General features: G+C 34.9%; 3 protein-coding genes across 4 annotated transcripts; 1 reads left to right on the top strand and 2 right to left on the bottom strand.

Moving 5' to 3' along the window:
- The first annotated feature begins 1,029 nt into the window (after positions 1 to 1,029).
- LOC114246409 (solute carrier family 66 member 3) lies at positions 1,030 to 9,546 on the top strand. 2 transcript variants are annotated; one of them, XM_028178913.2, is made up of 6 exons: positions 1,030 to 1,115; positions 1,251 to 1,396; positions 2,784 to 2,946; positions 3,350 to 3,575; positions 8,039 to 8,159; positions 8,628 to 9,546. In XM_028178913.2, exons 3-6 carry the CDS (start codon positions 2,786 to 2,788, stop codon positions 8,831 to 8,833), a joined length of 714 nt encoding a protein of 237 aa, XP_028034714.2. In that variant the 5' UTR covers positions 1,030 to 1,115; positions 1,251 to 1,396; positions 2,784 to 2,785; the 3' UTR covers positions 8,834 to 9,546. The 2 variants fall into 2 exon arrangements, with proteins under 2 accessions (XP_028034714.2, XP_028034705.2); XM_028178904.2 differs by having other exon boundaries at positions 1,045 to 1,396.
- A 363-nt stretch (positions 9,547 to 9,909) lies between these two features.
- LOC114245334 (uncharacterized) lies at positions 9,910 to 13,428 on the bottom strand. The gene has a single exon (XM_028177476.2). The coding sequence runs from the start codon at positions 13,385 to 13,387 to the stop codon at positions 10,133 to 10,135; it is 3,255 nt and encodes a 1,084-aa protein (XP_028033277.2). The 5' UTR covers positions 13,388 to 13,428; the 3' UTR covers positions 9,910 to 10,132.
- A 928-nt stretch (positions 13,429 to 14,356) lies between these two features.
- On the bottom strand, positions 14,357 to 19,423 carry LOC114246238 (LETM1 domain-containing protein 1). The gene is made up of 4 exons (XM_028178690.2): positions 18,957 to 19,423; positions 17,254 to 17,616; positions 15,858 to 16,146; positions 14,357 to 15,538 (listed from the first exon to the last, which is right to left on the bottom strand). Exons 1-4 carry the CDS (start codon positions 19,055 to 19,057, stop codon positions 15,215 to 15,217), a joined length of 1,077 nt encoding a protein of 358 aa, XP_028034491.1. The 5' UTR covers positions 19,058 to 19,423; the 3' UTR covers positions 14,357 to 15,214.
- Positions 19,424 to 19,675: the final 252 nt, after the last annotated feature.

Raw genomic sequence — 19,675 nt, 5'->3', positions numbered from 1 at the left:
TGTTTGTTCTCTTTCGAAATTACTCGTTTTTTGTTTAATTTACTATTTTTATTAGTTGAATAAATGTATGCAAAATATGTGTACTGCGCATGCGTCAACTATAATGCCTAAACTTTCTACACGGTTTTAATCGTGAAAAAAAAAAACAAATATAAATCCCGAAGGAGCAATTAATTGGTATACAGTTTAATTAAAAAAAATTAAAAATAAATAAATGAAGTAATGTGCATTGGCGTTAAGTTAGACCAAATACATTTTTTCCATCCTCCTACTTATCGTTATGAAGGTATAAAAAAGATAGGGAGTTCACATAGGTAATATAAACAAATAAGTAAATATGTTCATTATTTATCTTTCAAGAGATAATATAGGTATACATTATAATAACTTTTTTACACAGTCGAAATTATATTCCTAACATTAGTAAAATAACATTTTAATACGATAGGAAAAAATGTATTTGGTCTAACTTAACGCCAATGCACATTACTTCATTTATTTATTTTTAATTTTTTTAAATTAAACTGTATTCCAATTAATTGCTCCTTCAAGATTTATATTTGTTTTTTTTTTCACGATTAAAACCGTGTAGAAAGTTTAGGCATTATAGTTGACGCATGCGCAGTACACATATTTTGTATACATTTATTCAACTAATAAAAATTGTAAATTAAACAAAAAACGAGTAATTTCGAAAGAGAACAAACATGTTTTATATAAGAACAATCGAAAATGAATATTTACGAGTCATTAAGGATGAAAAAGTATTAAAAATTGCATTAGAGGGGCTAACTTGTAGGTATATTTTTAAATATTTTTTTTAAATGAATAAATGCAGAACAAACAATTATTAACAGTGAACAATCATGAACAAATGATGAACAAACGAATTAATAGAGAATAAGTATAAAAAGGGAAAAAAAAAATTTTTTGAGGGGCTACCTTCATTCACCTTTTTACTACCTATTACAATATTGAGTAATAGTCACATCATAGAGTAAAAAGTAATATACCTAGTTGTCGGTAATCGACAGCCGTGCTTTCCTGTCGTTCCTGTCAATTAGCTAATTTTGACATCTACGGTTCAATCAAATTTTGCGAGCCGGGCTGAGATTGTGAGCATAAATCCCAATAAATTTATTAACTAATTTTTATGAATGCTAAATAAAGCACTAGAAACTTATATTTGTATCCAGCTTTTTTCATGTTGAGTTTCAGTGATGGTAACTTTTTAAATTGAAAAATTTTAGACGTTCTCACTTAGTGACATTAATTGTAATGTTCGCAATGATCGTGACCTTCGTTTAAACTAGCCGAGATTGGCGCTACAATTGATGATACGGTGGAGGTCCTGGTCCTGAGAAAATTGCTGTACTTGGAATTTGATTTGAAAGCAGTGAGTATATTTTTTAAATCCATTTCGGGCATATTAAATTTAAATTATTTAACTTATTATAGTGACCATATGCTAGCAGAATTTTAAATTTAAAGTTTCCGAAATATTATTTTTTAATTTTTCTTTCTGGTTCTTTATGTTCTATCAAAATCAATACAGAATCGCGCGAGATTGCGCAGTTATTACATGTACGCGGATAACATATTAAAAGTAAAGCTCTAATAATATCCTTAAGTAATCCCATTTTTTTTTTAAATCTATAAAAACGTGATTCGTAATATTATGACTCAATTTTTTTTTATAGTATTAAAAAATATTTATGATAGCAAAATAAATACAACAATTGTACAGAACTAGTCCTAATAACTGTATTTCAGGTCATGGTACATTTTGCCAGAAGATTACTATTAATGCTAATGCTAAACAAAATTACATAGTTTTTTTTGTAGCTTTTAATGGTTGGATAAGCTCATGGCCCAGCTGGTGTTAAATGGTAACTGGAGACCATAGAAGCCTATAACTTAAATGCTGCCACTCACCTCAAGACATGAGTTCTAAGGTCTAAGTGTTTACAGTACAACGGCTGTCCCACCCTTCAAACCAAAACGCATTACTGCTTCAAGGTAGAAATAGGCAAGGTGTTGGTACCTACGATCAGTAATTACATATGTCATTAGAAAAATTGGTGCCTGACTGTGAGATTCGAACATCATTGCATCGCTTGACACAAATGCAGCGGTCGTCTTATCCTTTGGGCCACTACGACTTCAAATCTTGATTTTAGAATACACTGAAAGTATCCCTATCTATGTATCTCAAGTATATAAAAATGTTAAATAAAACTATACAACAATATAACTAAATAAAAAAATAAAGCTAAAATAGCTAATAAATAAATTTAATCTACAGTTATACTCACACAGAATTGAAAATGAATGTGAACTTTAAAATCAGCTGAACTTACAACACTACAACACTATTGTGAGCCATTGGGCATCAAGGCTCAATAGCCTAGCTTGTACAGTATGTCCAGCATTACATTGCCAGTAAACCCACACAAACCAGCAACACATAAAGATTGTAATCATTATAAGATTTAGACAGGAGCTTTGGAAAACTAGGGGAGGAGGGGAGTATTGGAAAGATTTGATAATTAAATACTAACCAGTTCCTTAGCAGTAGACAACATCTTGGCTCTGCCCCTGTTCTTGCTAACGTCCACGAGCAGCAGTAACCACTCACCATCACCTTATGCCTATCTCACAAGAAAATAACAAAGAAAGTATTGAGATCACCAAGTACAAAAGTGGTGTTACCCGTTGAAAATCAATCAAAGTAACTTATTAATTGTATTACTCAATAGTTATTAATATTTCACTGTTTCCAGAAATGATTGACGTACCATATTTAATAGAGATCTTTGCTAACGCACTCAGCACCATGACTATACTGTCGTCTTTATTTCTCAAAGTACCGCAGATTATGTCCATACGTGAGAAAAGATCTGCCGAGGGGATATATATTCAGGCCATGTTTATGGAGATTATTGGGTATGTATTATTTTTAATATAGTAAATTAAACTGTCTATGTTGAAACTAAGATTCCAGCATTGAAATCTTTTAATACTTCTTTTTTAGGATAATAAGAAATTGAATTATTTGTGATGAATATCTCACCTTAGCATTTTAAGTCACTGTGTATTAAAAATGCATTATACCTCTTTTTTGTTATATAAATAGACTAGAAAAACACTCTGGTATTAATTAGGTCAACAGGGTGGCCTTATTTGCAATTATTAAAGTCAATATTTTTCTATGACACACCCTACCTGACACAATTACAAAGGCCAAGATGATTGAGTGTACATATAAAGATAGAGGTCAGACATCCCTTCTGGTTTATTTGCTTCTATTCATTATATAATATGCTTTTATTATGTTATTCTCTTTCAGCTTTACCATAATGTCTCTCTACAATTATACAAATAAGTATAATATCATGACCTATATGGAGTACCCTATCATACTTTTCCAAGTCTACGTAATGTTCTACTTTGTTCTCAAATATAAGAACATGCTGAACCTTCCAATTATTCCCGTAATGGTCGCTTCATACTTTGCTTCTGTGTTCGGTTTCGTCATGGATCTATTGCCGAAACAAGTTCTCTCCTATTTGGTGGTAAGTGTTTATAAATTTACAATGGATATCTGGTACATGGTAAAAATTTCCCAATATACAAGCTGTCGCGATATTCATTACTTTTATCAGATGAATATTATTTATTTCAAAAAGATAGCTTGAAAACAAAAAATGCTACAATTAGACCATAAATTAACATAAAAATAAAATATAATAGATGCATTGTGATTTGTCCTGAAGAAAATTGATGGTAGAGAACTATGAAAAATAGTGGAAAAATAATATGACTGCAAGACACTTAACCTTATAGTGAACATATTTAATTATATGTTAATGGGTGATAATGGCCTTTAGACCTGTTTAAAAAAAAACAGTTATACAAATAATCATGTTCTTTTGATTAATTTTCTCTCATTTTTGACACAAGTAAATCTCGAAACTCCAATAATCTTTTGGTTACAAAGGATTCTAATATTATTATTCTTGATAATACCTAAAATTGTCAGGCATGCAAAAAGCCTGCATTAAAATGTAGAGTACGATCTGATTACATCTAGATCGAATAACGCAATGCTACCGTCATCAATTAGTGCACCTCGGTATTGTAACTTGACTCATAAGTAGAATATGATAACCAGCACTAAATAGTTTTGTTTTATAATACATGAAACTTCAAAGAAGTTAGAAAACCGCTTTTGTCGAAAACACGTGTAGAATTAATTGGGTTAAAGTTACACAAGCATTCAATAGGCTTATTGTGCTTACAATCGCAAATTTCGTTTTGGTAATACTACCTGTTAATATTTTTAGGGTAAATTTCGATATTAGAGCCGTAATGTCGGTTGTTCATATGTTCAACTAGTTCAGTTGACCATTTCCAATTTAATGGGATAATACAGTAGAAGCAATGATTGTAGTATTATTATTATTATTATTTTTTTATTGCCCTTGTAGGCAGACGTGTATACGGCCCACCTGATGGTGAGTGGTTACCGTCGCCCATGGACTTCAGCAATGCCAGGGGCAGAGCCAAGCCGCTGCCTACCGCTTAATACTCTCCACAAGCCTCGTTTGAAGAAGGACATGTCATAGCGCTCGGGAAACACCGTGGAGGGGAGCTCATTCCATAGCCGGATGGTACGTGGCAAAAAAGACCCCTGGAAACGCACTGTGGATGACCGCAGTGGCTCCAGGTAGTATGGATGAACTCTACTCCGGTGGCGGGAGGTGCGATGGTAAAAACGAGATGCCGGTATCATCTCGAACAATTCCTCAGAGCACTCCCCATGGAACATACGGTACAAAATACAGAGGGAACCGAAGTCCCTCCGCAGACCCAGAGGTTCCAAACGATCCGTGAGACCGGGATTATCGACAATCCGAACGGCCCTCCTCTGTATGGAGTCAAATGGAAGAAGCTGGTATTTGGGAGCCCCGGCCCAGAGATGGGAGCAGTACTCCACGCGAGGCCGGACTTGTGCTTTATAAAGCAGAAGCCTTTGTCCAGGCGTGAAGTACCGCTTCGCTCTGTTGAGGACTCCCAGCATTTTGGACGCCAACTTGGCTTTGCCTTCCAAATGACTCCGAAACTGGACATCGCTCGAAATGTCGACCTCAAGTATCCCAATACTCTCGGAAGGTTGCAGGGATACTCCTTGGAATTGCGGCGCCATGACAAAGGGGTCCTTCTTCGCAGTGAACGCGCAAACTTGTGTCTTTACCGGGTTGAATTGAACCAAGTTCAATTCACCCCATTTGGAGACTCGCCCCAGAGAGTTCTCCACTTCAGACACAAGTTTTGATCGTCTCTCTTGCACCACGCTCCGAGAGAGACTCTGATGGCCGATATATCGCGCATCCCCCGTGCTGTCATCCGCATAGCAATGCATGCCATCAATAGACAGCATGTCATTGATATACAGGATGAAAAGCGTGGGGGAGAGCACCGAACCTTGTGGAACGCCAGCGTTAATGGTCATGGTATCAGAACAGTCACCATCTACAACGACCGTGATGCTCCGCCCATCCAAAAAGCTAGCGATCCACTTGCAGAGACCCTCGGGGATTCCGTAAGATGGTAGCTTCGACAGAAGTGCCCTATGCCAGACAGTAGGTACAGTTGTATTAAAATGTCTATACGACCATCGCTACAATTGGATTTCAAATCACAAATCCCACAAACTAGACAATTGCAAACTGAGACGCGATGTTCTTTCTCGAAATAAAACCTTATACGTTGCATATTGAATTGAATATAAGTGGGAATGGTGATTTAAAATTAATAAAAATATCCTATTTTCGTTCTGAATATTATTTGATTTTGATTTGTAGAGCTGTTCGTCTATCCAAATTTATCCAATTTCAATGCATTTTTTTTTCTACCTATGCTGATGGTCTTGTGAGACCATTTCAGCGTAGTCTTAACTATAGTAGGTGAGCTCACGGGCTCAAACCTGATGTCGTTGCTAACACTAACCCTAGCAAGAGCAGTGGCTTTGTAGAATCTGCCACCGGATCGGAAACGCGACCCACTGAGAAGATCCGGCGAGAAACTCAGTGGGCTGTGTCTGAGGGTTAATTTACTTGCCGAGCCCTTCGTCGCAAGCGACGGGTTCGACATGACTGATAACCGATATCAACGTCAATGCATTATTGCTCTGTTGCAATGTTCTCAAAGACAACGAACCAAATTTTATGATATTAGTGATGATATGGGCTGATATGAGTATAGATGAGCTTGATAGAAGTAGTCCGCGTGTTAAAACACGAGAACCTTCTATTGATATAATTAAAACTATTTTTACTGTTTATTCTCGCGTCTTTGTTATTGTCACTATATCGAGTGGTGAAAGGCTATTTGGTTAATATGCGACAATTATCTTTGTAAATAAAAGTTCGTTTTATTTGGTATTAGTATTAACAATTCGATTTTTAATTGAACTTCAATTACGTTTACCCCATTAAAATAGTTGAAGAAGTATTTTTGTTATGATAATTTTTCCAGAATTTAAAATGTAAACGGCTTTCCTGTAATGTTACAAAAATGTCGCTTAAACCGAATTGCCTTTCGGAATAGCCCCTCGAATTATTATTGCCGACGTTTCGAATACTTTATAATTTCGAGGACGCGGACAACTGTCAATAGAGATTAAACCGTAAAATTAGTTGTCGTAAGACTAGTTTTAATTACGTATGTCTACGATTCACGAGAACCAAAGAAAATACTACATTCTATTGTTATTCAAGAAACGTCTTTATGTAACTGACTATTTATAACTGGGAACAAATCGCGCACGGTCATCCGGTCCCAATTTAAGATTCCCGGTGTTATAGGTTTTTTTTTTTTTTTGCTCAGATAAGTGGACGAGCTCACAGCCCACCTGGTGTTAAGTGATTACTGGAGCCCATAGACATATACAACGTAAATGCGCCACTCACCTTGAGATATAAGTTCTAAGGTCTCAGTATAGTTACAACGGCTGTCCCACCCTTCAAACCGAAACGCATTACTACTTCACGGCAGAAATAGGCAGGGTGGTGGTACCTACTCATGCGGACTTACAACAGGTTCTACCACCAGTAATTACGCAAATTATAATTTTGCGGGTTTGATTTTTATTACACGATGTTATTCCTTCACCGTGGAAGACAATCGTTAATATTTGTTAATTACGTATTTCATTAGAAAAATTGGTACCTGCCTGCGGGATTCGAATACCGGTGCATCGGTAGATTCGAATGCACCGGACACCTTATCCTTTAGGCCACGACTACTTACGACGACGAGGTATCAGACATTAACACACATACTTATGTATGTTTAAGTATATGGACGTATATAGATAATAAACGGTCAGACGAAGAGCAACTTGTTCATGACACGATTGTTTGCCCAATGTGGGAATCGAACCCAGGACCCTCGGCGCAGTCAGAGACGTTAACTATTGCACCACCGATCCATTATGCTTACGTCTTTAGAGAATAATATATTAAATTACTCAAAATTTCCTAATACATATTTCATTAGTTTGAAATTCGAAATGGCATGATTAATATGTTTTAAAAATAACTGATTAGTTATTTAAAATACATAACCCGGTAAAGTTTGTGATTATTTGATTCAATTTAGTGTCGTTATTCTATTTGTGAGTGTGATTCTTTCAAAGTTATATTTATTTAATCGCAACAACATAGCGACATGAACATTATTTACAACATTATTCATTGTTGTTGTTATATAACAATAAATAAATCTACAGTGGTTTTTACGGATGCTCCGTTATAACTACTGAACCATGCATTCGATTGACTTGAAACTTTGTATCCATGTAGAAAATACATATATATAATGGATAGGCTAATATTTATATGAGTCTTGGACTACCTAATAATAATGACAATAAATAATAATGTTAATTTTAAATGCCCAGCGAAACGGGCGAGTACGGCTAGTTTGGTTATATTTTTTGTATCAAATTGCGATGAACATTACTTCGTTTCAGCCGTTTTGCACGCCACTGAGCGGATTCGCTAAAGTGACTTATATATATGGTATCATTAAGTCCGGGAACGCGGACGCTGTTTCGCTCACAACGTGGATCATTTCCGTGCTGACCAATTTGGGTGAGTCATTTCGACGTAACATCCGATTCCTATATAAAATTGTGACGTGAATGCGACGGTGGATTCTGTACTTTTAATGCCCTTTTAATATGAATATATTTATCCGTAAACATAAGTAATGGTTGTATTTAACTGCTGGTTTTATAGTACGTCATTTTGGAACTTAGTGACTTAGATGAAAATGACGGGTCGATCGAAGATCATTATATAAAAATGGGTACCAGTGAGTACCAAATGATAATGAGACACATTGTGTATTTTGTTAATTTGTGTCAATAATTGAATTGTTATTTTTTATAATTAGAGCAATTGTTTGATTACTGTCGCTTTTGTCTTCAACGAATTAGTTCGGTTTATTTTATTTATCTTTATATATATTTTGTCATTTCTGTGCGCACCTCGGGAAACATTTCAAGTTAAACGTTAGACATGGAATAATTGGTTTTTTTTTATTCTTTATTCGTTTAGCTCGGGTCTTCACCGTTTACGTGGACTCCGGAGACGGCAAGCTGCTGGCCAATTTCATCATATCGACCCTGCTCAGTTCTGGTGTTTTCTTCACCGCCTTGCACTACCAGCAGCAGACGGCATGCTGCCCGATCCATCGCCCGCAGAAGAACCGCAATCGACCTTTCCACCAAGAATACCGTCCCCGGCACGTCCACCAAGACTAAAAGTATGTTCAGTTACCAACAAGACCTCACATAGAAAACTTTAATTTTTGCATTTCCATTCGTTATACCATTTATTTATGTGTGAACCGCATTTTTACTCTAGCTACAATCCTTATTGGCGGTTCTTTTACGTAATTTATTCTTAATTTTAAAGGGCCCCTGTTATCAAATAGTTGGGGTCGGCACAATGACGCCCGTGAATGTACAGCAGCATTTCACAATTGTATTTTTAGTTGCGAAGCCATAATACTGGCATTCGTCCCCGATCTCCTCTGGGAATGTTTCATTTTACACTATGCCATACGAGGCTTATTATTATAGGGTAAACCGTTGCGTTGGATCTTCGTAGGATCCGCCATTGATCGAATATAAAGACACGTAACCAGTATTATCGATTATTATAATAGTCGTGATTAGTGAGAATTGAATATTTAATGTTATCTTACGAATCTGAAAGAATCTTATCACGATCTAGTCACTGAAAAAAGTATTGAATGATTTATTGTGTGGCAATGAAATTTTTTATGGTTAGCTTAGCTTTTGACTAAATTTTTAATATATGACAACACTCATAAACAAGGAATCTCTTGATATACATAGCTGCTCTGTGTTTTGTCATTAGGCTAATGATTAATTACAATAAGAAACTTAAAGACAACGGTTTGACGCACTACAACGTAGCGGAGGTTGATAAATATATATATATATATATATATATATATAAATATATATATATACATTTAAAAAGATAAATACATATATAAATTTAAAAAGACATTAGAATAGTAGACGGTGTTTAATGTAATACAAATAATATTCTGCACTTAAAAGTGTCAAAATATGGTATTGAAATGTTTGTAATGTAATTTTCGATACTGTTTTAAATTATCATTGCGTAGTTTCTATTATATATCGATCTTTACCTAGTGATTAATATAATATAAAAAATAAGATTAATGAAATTTTATTGAAACATTATTAACAATATATTTAACAATTGTATTAGTAGTGTAATTGAAAACCAATATAAAAGACATTTTCACCCTTTCCTTATAAATGTTTAGTGCATAGAGATTAGATTACAAAGAATCTCCAGATTTGATATTAATAATTTTTGTGTTAATTATTTATTATTTATGTTAATAGTGCCATATGTGAACGCACAGGAATTCATTTTATTAAAGGTGACATATATAGTGCCAAGATTATTTTTTTATGATTGTAATTGAATTATGTAATTATTTCGTTGTTTTTTTTAAATAAATTTGAATCGTGAAACTATGTTTTTATTTACCCTTATCAAGAGTCATATCTTTTAAGTTCTTGGAATTTTTGCAATATCTTTTGCGCCGCCGATTGTTGAAGTCCAGATGAAGATTTTATAGTGAACAATTTCGATCTGGTCTTCCTAGGGTTTGATACATTTTCTGTGATAGACTTTCCGTTCGATATTGACGTTTTGCGCGGCGAATACATTCTCTTTGCTATAAGCAGGCGAGAACAAAGCACTCTCGGAGAAGTCATTTCTAAGGACGACGTTGATGTGAACTTTGTTCTCGGCGATGAAAATGAACCATGGCCTGGTGAACTAATGTAGTTCGGTTCACATCTCAACACGTTATGAGACGCTTCGATGCTGCTCTGTATTTCGGGCAGTGCAGGCAATTCTTCAGGTTCGGAAGGAATATTATCTTCATCGACCTCGTGCTCCAGCAACCCTTGCGGTTCTTGGGCACCAAAACTCAATCGACTAGCTAAATGACGAGCTTTGCGTCTCGCTTTAGCCTTCGCAATTTTCACAGCACTAGCACTTCCGACCAAATGTTTGTTCTGGTCTATGAATTCGCAAACCGCGTCCGCTTCTTCCTCCGGCGATAGATACGCATCTCTAAAAAAACCATATCCGTCGCGCAGATCGTGTATCCCTTCCATAAACAGCCAGCCTAAGGTAAATATCGCTAAAGCAATAGTTGTGATAACAGCAACAGCTGTAGTAGCATCAGGTCCTGATAACTTGTACTGGATTTTTCCCAAGACTCCATAAGTGATAATGTTTTGCATACGCTTATTGCTGCGAGCTCTGCATGTGTAAAATCCTCGCAAATCACCATCCATTGAGGCAAACAGCTTCAATAATCTACTGTCATCAACGAATTGAACGGTTTCACCATTCATCTCGTCTTTGATCGCAGTATCTAACAGAAACCAATCGGCTTCGTTGTGATTCCGAACATTCCTCGCGTGAAGACATGTCAAATTAAGTCGGTTCGATCTACCCAATGATGTCTCATGATAAGACCCTGAGACACTCGCAGTTCTTGAAGACATTTGAACTATTCCATTTTTGTTCCTTTCAATGCTTAGCTGGTGTATATCTAATAAGACGTTATCGACGGTGATGGAAGCTACAATGCCAGAGAAAGTAGGAAATTCTTCGGAAATCAAAACGTTCATATTTTTTGGAACTCCTCCAACAAAAAAATCGTCGGTACAAAGTGAGATTAACAAGGAATCAACTTTTATTGTATCCGTAAGATGGCCCTCTGTAGATTGTTTGGGTTTCTTACATTTATTATTTGCATCACGACAAACGAAGCTACTTTCAATATCTTGAAATGTCACGTGTATTCTTTCTCCAGAATTTAAAACGGCCTCGATAGAATTTGCATCTCGTTTTTTAGTAACGGCAATATCGAGCCACTGTTCGGATGAGCATTCGAAAGAACTTATACATTCGGAATGGAAATTCGGTAACACTAGCTTTAATTTCAAGCGCATGTTTTGTAGCAATAAATGAAGCCAATTCATTTTATTCTTTAAAAATAATATAGTCCCGATTTCACTTCTAGGCTTTATCGTCAATCGAATGCGCCATTCCTCTTGATTCAAGAAACAGGGGATTCGTATATATTGGTCGTTGTCGAGATTTATGTATCCTTCCTCCATATTTGCCTTTTCATATGCCAAATTTGTAACGCCTGTGGGATAGAAACCAGATTTACGACGATACCGTTCGCTCATCAGTTGAAGAGGCATGAAATTTAATATGAGTTCTTGAACTTCACCGTGAAATCTCTCACCGACTATAATTTTGACTTCATCATTGGGAAGATCCGGATCACAGGGAAACGTGTTTTTTAGTGTAACTGGCGAGTTATCTAACCTCAGAGTCGCAGCTTCGTTAGTTACAGTCACGAGAACAGAATGCCACACGGCTGGTTCTATAACAGAATGGCTACAAATCCGAGGTAAACTACAAGATGGTGCGAGTCCACTGGCATCTAAGCAAATGTGCCATCTTTGTAGGCTCAAACGCACGTAGGGGCCATGTAATGTTCCTCTACGCACTAAAGTGCCATGTGGAGATATTGGCAAGAATCTTATGTAGAAATGGAATAACGTTGAATGCATGTTGACAAAATTGTACTGTATACTAGAGTCGCCATTAAATAAAGCGACGACATGTGTGTAAGCATTACAAGGTAACATGTGACAAGATCCTATTTCTGTACGTTGCCCCATACAAGGGGAACCGTTGCCAGCGGGAATAGGTCTCGTGCATGATCTTGATCTTGATCTTCTGCCTGCTCCACATGTTTGGGAACACGGTCCCCAAGGACCCCAGCCAGACCATCCTCCGTTTAACGAACATTTTTTGTTTTCACACATTTCTAATTCATCGTGTTGTCCTTTACAATGAGTTCCCCATGTGCTAGTAGATATTGGCGTGCGCATTTCTAAACAAGAACGTCGGCGGCGTCTTAGACCAATGCCACAACTTTCCGAACATGCAGTCCAAGGTGACCACTCACCCCATGCGCCATTAGAATTACGTATGTCAATAGCACACTGATCACCGACGCATTCATCAGTTTGTAATGGGTATCCCGAGCAAATGAGGAGAGCTTCTGAAGGTGGCGGTGCGTCGCATCGTCTCAGTCTCCATCTGAAGCCGTGGCCACAACGAGCGCCGCAAGATGACCAAGTTCCCCAAGCGCTCCACTCCCCAATAATAGGACAGCCCATATTATGTTTCACACATTGCAGCGAATTCCATAATGCTTCAGCATTTAGTTGCCAAGTATTGTCCGCATTAAGTGCTACGTCTATTGCCTCAAACGGACATTCCGTCTGGAGACATCTTTCCATAAGAGACGGTACGGTTTCTAAGTGCCTGAAAGCATCGTTCCTAATCGCATCACCTTTGATCAGCTCTTTATAGTCGTTGACCGTACAGTTTGTTAAGTAGCATGACCGAATTTGTTCTGCTTCACCACTGCACATGATTCCATCTTCGAAGGGTGGCGGGTTGTTACACTCTCTGTATCTGCGCTGATGACCCAATTGATCACATGATCCGTAACATGGGAACCATGAACTCCACGGCGACCAACCGCCATCTACAGGACACTCGGAATCGGAGATGATACCTATTTCGCACTCTACTCGCCATATTTCTTGTTGCCTTTTGCTCCGAGGTTTTTTTGATAGACTTACGTCAATAATCCAGCTTAATATGACTATTTTCTTAAGGCTTGAAATATACATGAGCATCTCTACTATATTTAATGTATTTTCTATGAATGACACTGCAAAAGTCACTCATAAAGTCTCATAATATCGTCATATGTAGGTATAGTGTATCTATGTTCACGTAGCTCTAGCACTGAAGGAGGTCTATGATCTCTAGTCATTTTAAGCGTATCTAATAACTATGTCTAGTAATGTATTTTCAAACGTATTGTTTAAAGTAAAAAAAAAACAAAAACATGAAACACAGAGTACAATATCCCAAAGATATCTATAAAATACCTGATAGCTATTTTTATAATGATTTTATGGCCTGGTTACGAGACTTCTGACCCAAGAGTATTTGCATTGCTCTAACTAAAAAAATTTAAAACAAGATTTTTTAATTTTTTATTTTTATGAGTAAGCTGAAGGTATTTGTTTTAAACATCTAGTATATTCTGTAAGCTACTGAAATCTAATGTTTTAAAATTGGATTTACTTAGGCGGTAATATATTTTAGTGCTGAGCCTATAGCGGGTAGATAGTTTTGATTATTACGAATATTAGCACGTTTTTATTAGATCGGTATGTATGTATGTTTGTTTATATGTGACGGTATCTTTGAACGTCATTTTCACAGACTTTAAGACCTCCAATTAACTTAAAAATTTCGAGCGCGCCAACAACCGTTGACAAGTACTTACAATCGTTTTAATACTTCGCTTTAATATCTTAACCAGTATCAACAGGACTAAATAAATATGATATTAATAAAATTGTTAGTTCGGTTTGCTATTTAAACATGTTTTTGTAGTTTCAAATTCTTCGAATTATGTTTTTGCAAATCGTTATGTTTGGACTATGCAACTAAAATAGAGGGTGGATCTCATAAAAACAGAAAGCAATTACGAATTCGCACAACACAAAACATTCGCTAATAGATTTATAGTAAAATTTATCGCTTTGCTAAGTAATATAATTAAAGACCATGCATTAAATAAAAACAAAAAATGAAAATAAATAATTTTATTTCGGTTCAGGAAATCAAAGACTAATACTGTTAACATTCCGAAAGACTATGTGATGAAAAATAGAATTTATCACGCGCTAAATGTTACGGCGCTAAGCAATAATCTAGTCCTCGGGGATGGGCCTTAAAGGAATAAAAGATAATTTAACAAAATTAATTAATAAATTAATTAAATTCAAAATTAATTACAGCATCATCGTCAAACGAAAGATATCAACTACGTTGCATTTATAAATGTGTTTAGCTATTTTGTGCAAAAGCATTACATTTTCTAACAACATATAGTGACAACGAATTTAATGATAACAAAATTATTAACAATTAATAACAAACAAACAATTATTTTTTAACATAATCTAAAAACTAGTATTGCAAATGAATTTCTTGATATACAAATAAATGTAATATCTAAGTCTGAGGACTCATTCACTTTTAGTATCACAATGTTTACGATTTAATATTTTTTAAATATTTTTATTTTAGCGTATTATTTTTTTCTTTTTTTATCCACGTCAAAGAGCTACAAATTCTCATAAAATGTACATAAATTATGTAAATTTGAGAACATGGAATTTGAAAAAATCTTACAAACTTCTGATGAAAAATTCTTCAGATAACATAAGATCTATTTACTTTTGCCTAGTATTTCTCACTCTTTTTTTTTTGAGCAATGATTGTAGTTTTTATATTTAGAAAAAATAACTATCAAGATCCTGAATCAAAGAGTTCCCGATCAATGAAATTATACGTGAGCAAGATACGTAACTAGTCTATAGTTAAACATCACTAACAAAAACATTAGGCACTTTTTAACTACTTTTCATTAACACATAACAACCTTAATAAATTAGTACCCAATTCTGTGGATGATTGTACGCAAAGAAAATCGGACAATGTAGTAATAATGAATATGATGTCCTATCAATATTTTCAGAAACGCTCAGCCAATTTTGTAACCAATTCCTCATGTCCTGGTTGGGGAGATTGCTCCCATTCAATCCACGTATGTGACATGCGTTTCTCAAAGTCTCAGCATTTAAAATGTTCACACCACCTTCTCTAATGATGGCTTTGTCCATTTCTAATAGTAAGAATGCTCGATACTTTAGTTTGCTTGTTCTGAATATTGATTTTCTTAAGCCATGCATTTTCAGTAGATGTCCCTGTAAATTAATAAAATGGATTTTTGTGATTCTATATCAAGAGTAAATGAAATAGCAGTAACATTAAAATTTAAAAAAGAAGAATTTCTCAAGTCTTTATGTCTCAAGATTTTATTTTCAATTTTCCTTTGATTCCAAGATATGCCTCTTCTTTTTTATTACTTGTCTTCAGTAGAGCTTGAGAGATCTTAAAAAGTCAGCTTCGGTTTGATCGGTTTTTTAGAAGACCTAATAGGATGTGTTTCACTAACTTACTATTCTAATAGCAAAAAAATTTGGTAAGTAAAAAAATAGTAAAAAAAAAATAGTGTATACTTACTAAATGAGCATAATTGAGACTGGACAACTGATATGGCTCTTTCGTGAACAGGTCTTTACAAGCCAACACATCTTTTGGTGACGGATGAACACCAGAACCAAGAGAAGCGATCACCCTTTTCCATTTTAATTTAATATCACCATCAGGGATGATTTCCACTTGGGCCTGTAAAGACCTGAATACTGGCTTATTGTGACGTAGTCTTTCTGTTAACTCTTGCCTGGAGAATTCAACTTTCTGCTGGATCGACCAAAAGTGAGAACACAGCAAAGTCCTCGGCTTTAAAAACCTGTAATTGAGAGGAAAATATTATACATCTATAGGTAAAATTTATTCTTTATGATACTATCAAAGTACACTTTTTTTTGGGGCCATGTGAAGCGATTCAGGAAGTTTGAATAAAACTGTTGTGTATCATAATATCAATATAACTATATTCTACTATAACTATAAGCAGATTCGCCATGATTGACTGATGTCCTAAAAAGTAAAGTACAATGATACACTTTGTGGACATTATTACTCAAACTGTAGGTTTGCATGAGAGGTTAAAACTGGCAATTTTGGCTATCAATGATATGTGAATATAGCATTCTAACCTGAGGTGATCTCACAGTATATAATCCACATCACTGAAAAATTATGTTAGTAAAACCTCTATTATGTACACAAATTTTTAACTCAGAACACAATCATTTTCATTCGACCTTTATCTAATCTGTATTTTATAGGCTTTAAGATGCAAATAAGATGTAATTACATGGTGAATTCTCACTCTAGTTAGCATTACCATTTAGGCATCCTAACCGCTTGCTAATATGAAGTCGTCGTGGCCTAAAGGATAAGACGTCCATTCGGTGCATTCGTGTTGAGCGATGCACTGGTGTTCGAATCTAAGGTGGGTACCAATTTTTCTAATGAAATACGTACTCAACAAATGTTCACGATTGATTTCCACGGTGAAGGAATAACATCGTGTAATAAAAATGAAACCCGCAAAATTATAATTTGCGTAATTACTGGTGGTAGGACCTCTTGTGAGTCCGCGCGGGTGGGCACCACCACACTGCCAATTTCTAACGTGAAGCAGTAATGCGTTTAGGTTTGAAGGGTGGGACAGCTGTTGTAACTATACCTTAGAACTTATATCTCAAGGTGGGTGGCGCATTTACGTTGTGGATGTCTATGGGCTCCAGTAACCACTTAACACCAGGTGGGCTCGTGACCTCGTCCACCAATATAATAAAAAAATTAAAAAATAGCTTTCCGCTTACTGTTTTCACAACCAATTTCATATTTTCAAGGGTTCTTGCTTCTATTCCAAAAGCATACTCAGTAGCTAGACTGTGTACTATGTACAACTTAAATAATGTCTATTTCACTAATCAATACTTACGCTAAAGGGAAAATAATATAGTTTCCAAATGGTATAGCTGACAATATCAAAACAGGTGCTATTCTCAACATGTCTGATGGCATCTTCTGGTACAATTCAATTTCTTGTCGGCTCATTTTCGAGAAACCATGATCCCTAGCAACTTTTATTCTCAATGTAATATACATTTTTAAATCTCTTAAGAAATCTTTGATACCAACACTAAATACTCTGTACATTTTGACTGCATTTGGAAATCTCGTCTCAAGAACTTTTGTGTAATTCTTTACATAATCAATGTATCTTTGTACAAAATAGGTTCGTATTTTTTCCTTTTCACTTCTCAGTGCTTTTGTGTGTTTCAGCCTTGTTATGGTTGTGAATCTGAAAGCAATTTGATAAAATTCAGCTATGTTGGTTAATTTATGTGGGAAATAACAATATATTGAGCATACAATATTAATAAATAAATAAATGTTATGTATGGAAATGTACTTAGTGTAAGATAATCTTTACTAAAAAGGTAGATAGGACTAGTGATTCCAATCACAATTAGATAATAAAATCAATAAGTTCTATTGAATTAATGTACTTAATTAATGTAAAAATAATCAAAAAATAGCTGACAATTAGGGTTCATGTTTTCAGGTGAAACAGGGTTATCCAACTATTAGGATCACATGACATAATTTTTTTCTAAACAAAATGTTTAAAATAAAACACCAATTAACTGTCAGTAGGCACATTCTTATTAATATTAGGTTTCTTGTTTATTTTAAATTCAAAGTACTTATTAGTCTAAATAAATCTAGACTATGAAGTAATCAATAAATATGGAATTAAAAATTGATACATAAAGCTTGACAATATTTTTGTACTTAACTAATGTCTCAAGGAGCAAGGTGTATTTTTTCCTTTCTTAATGAAATTTATAATAACAATGTTTACGAGATTAAGATACCTTGAATTTCATGGTCAGCTATTCATAGACACAAAAACAGATGTATGTAATTTAAACAAATTATACCATACAATTTATAAATATGAGTAATTATGTATACTTGTTATAACAACAACAGATGCAACAAGTATATAGTATTAGAAGTGATTAGGGATACTTGTAACAACAACTTACACATATTTTATTTATTTATTACTACTACTAGCGACCCGTCCTCGCTTCACTTCGGAAACTGTAATTTATTATTGATTTCTCCACTATTTAATGGATGTTATTATACATATAAACCTTCCTATTAGATCACTCTATCTATTAAAAAAACCGCATCAAAATCCGTTGCGTAGTTTTAAAGATTTAAGCATACATAGGGACAGATATAGGGACAGAGAAAGCGACTGTTTTATACGATGTAGTGATAGTCCAGCCTTAGATAATCCTAGGTGCATTAGTGTGGCTTTTATTGAAGAATTTAGATAAGCTCATCTGAGATGATTAGGCAGAAGAGTTTAAATTATTTTTTTCATATAACAAATTAAAAGATGCATTAAGGCGTGTTTTAAACATTAAAGCACCAATACGTATTGAATTATTTTTAGGCTTCAATTTTTCAATAATACTAAGAACAGAAGCTGATCTACATTCTATTTTTAAAACAACGGTGATGTTAATACATATTACAATTATAAATTACATCAGAGATGTTTTTTGGCTTTAGGATTTGTTTACAATTTCAAGAGTTGAAGTACAACAGAATTCGTCTCACCTGGGTTGATTCAATAGTTGAAAATTATTAATAATTATTGGAGCTGAACGATTGTATTGTAGTATTGTTCCAGACATCGTAATTATTCGTCGAATCGTCATTTTTTGTTAGAAATAATTTAAATTCCAGACAGAACCAGACGGAACTCACTTTTCTCGACCCAGTGGACTTGACATTAATGAATGACTAATAATGACTGACGATTTGTTGTCAATGTCATTTTGATTAAATGCTATCTTCTGCTTATGAAGGGTAGAGGTAAGGAGAACCGTGAACCGTCTCATAATAATATGGAAGAAGCTTGAAAAAGTGTCCCACTTTCAGCACTAAATAACAGTTCAAAAATCCTACAGAATGTCGCTAGCATAGGCACAGGGTATGATATGAATTGAGCAGTTGTTAGCTGATTGAAGTATGCTGAGTTAAGAAATTTAATAAATTTAATGACTAGAGTACTTAGTGACAGTGTAATATACAAAACCTCACATGTTTACGTAGTCTAAACTAATTTCGTAAGTTCAACTTAAATTATTGCTGTGGTAAAACGTCGAGACATCGATTGCATTTTCTTATCAGCTTTAAATAACATACTTTTTATGATTTTGTTGTGCTTACATTTCTTTCGTCTTTTTTTATTTCTCTATCTTATTCTAATAACTTTCAGCGCCTTTTTAAAATGTACCCGGTTGTTACTGTAGCGCCACGAAATTCAGTGGGCT

The sequence above is a fragment of the Bombyx mandarina genome, chromosome 01 (assembly GCF_030267445.1).
Source record: "Bombyx mandarina strain Sakado chromosome 01, ASM3026744v2".
NCBI lineage: Eukaryota > Metazoa > Arthropoda > Insecta > Lepidoptera > Bombycidae > Bombyx > Bombyx mandarina.
The sequence above is the reverse complement of the archived record's forward strand: the minus strand, read 5'-3'. Positions and strand labels throughout refer to the sequence as shown.

What these genes read in the sequence shown, in the direction of transcription:
- LOC114246409 (XM_028178913.2), top strand. Translation starts at nt 2,786, where the DNA reads ATGATTGACGTACCATATTTAATAGAGATCTTTGCTAACGCACTCAGC. An exon ending in ATGTTTATGGAGATTATTGG is followed by an intron (nt 2,947 to 3,349) that starts GTATGTATTATT and finishes ATTCTCTTTCAG; the next exon opens with CTTTACCATAATGTCTCTCT. An exon ending in TTCCGTGCTGACCAATTTGG is followed by an intron (nt 8,160 to 8,627) that starts GTGAGTCATTTC and finishes TTATTCGTTTAG; the next exon opens with CTCGGGTCTTCACCGTTTAC.
- LOC114245334 (XM_028177476.2), bottom strand. Translation starts at nt 13,387, where the DNA reads ATGCTCATGTATATTTCAAGCCTTAAGAAAATAGTCATATTAAGCTGG.
- LOC114246238 (XM_028178690.2), bottom strand. Translation starts at nt 19,057, where the DNA reads ATGACGATTCGACGAATAATTACGATGTCTGGAACAATACTACAATAC. An exon ending in CAACTATTGAATCAACCCAG is followed by an intron (nt 17,617 to 18,956) that starts GTGAGACGAATT and finishes AATTGCTTTCAG; the next exon opens with ATTCACAACCATAACAAGGC. An exon ending in GTCTCAATTATGCTCATTTA is followed by an intron (nt 15,539 to 15,857) that starts GTAAGTATACAC and finishes ATTAATTTACAG; the next exon opens with GGACATCTACTGAAAATGCA.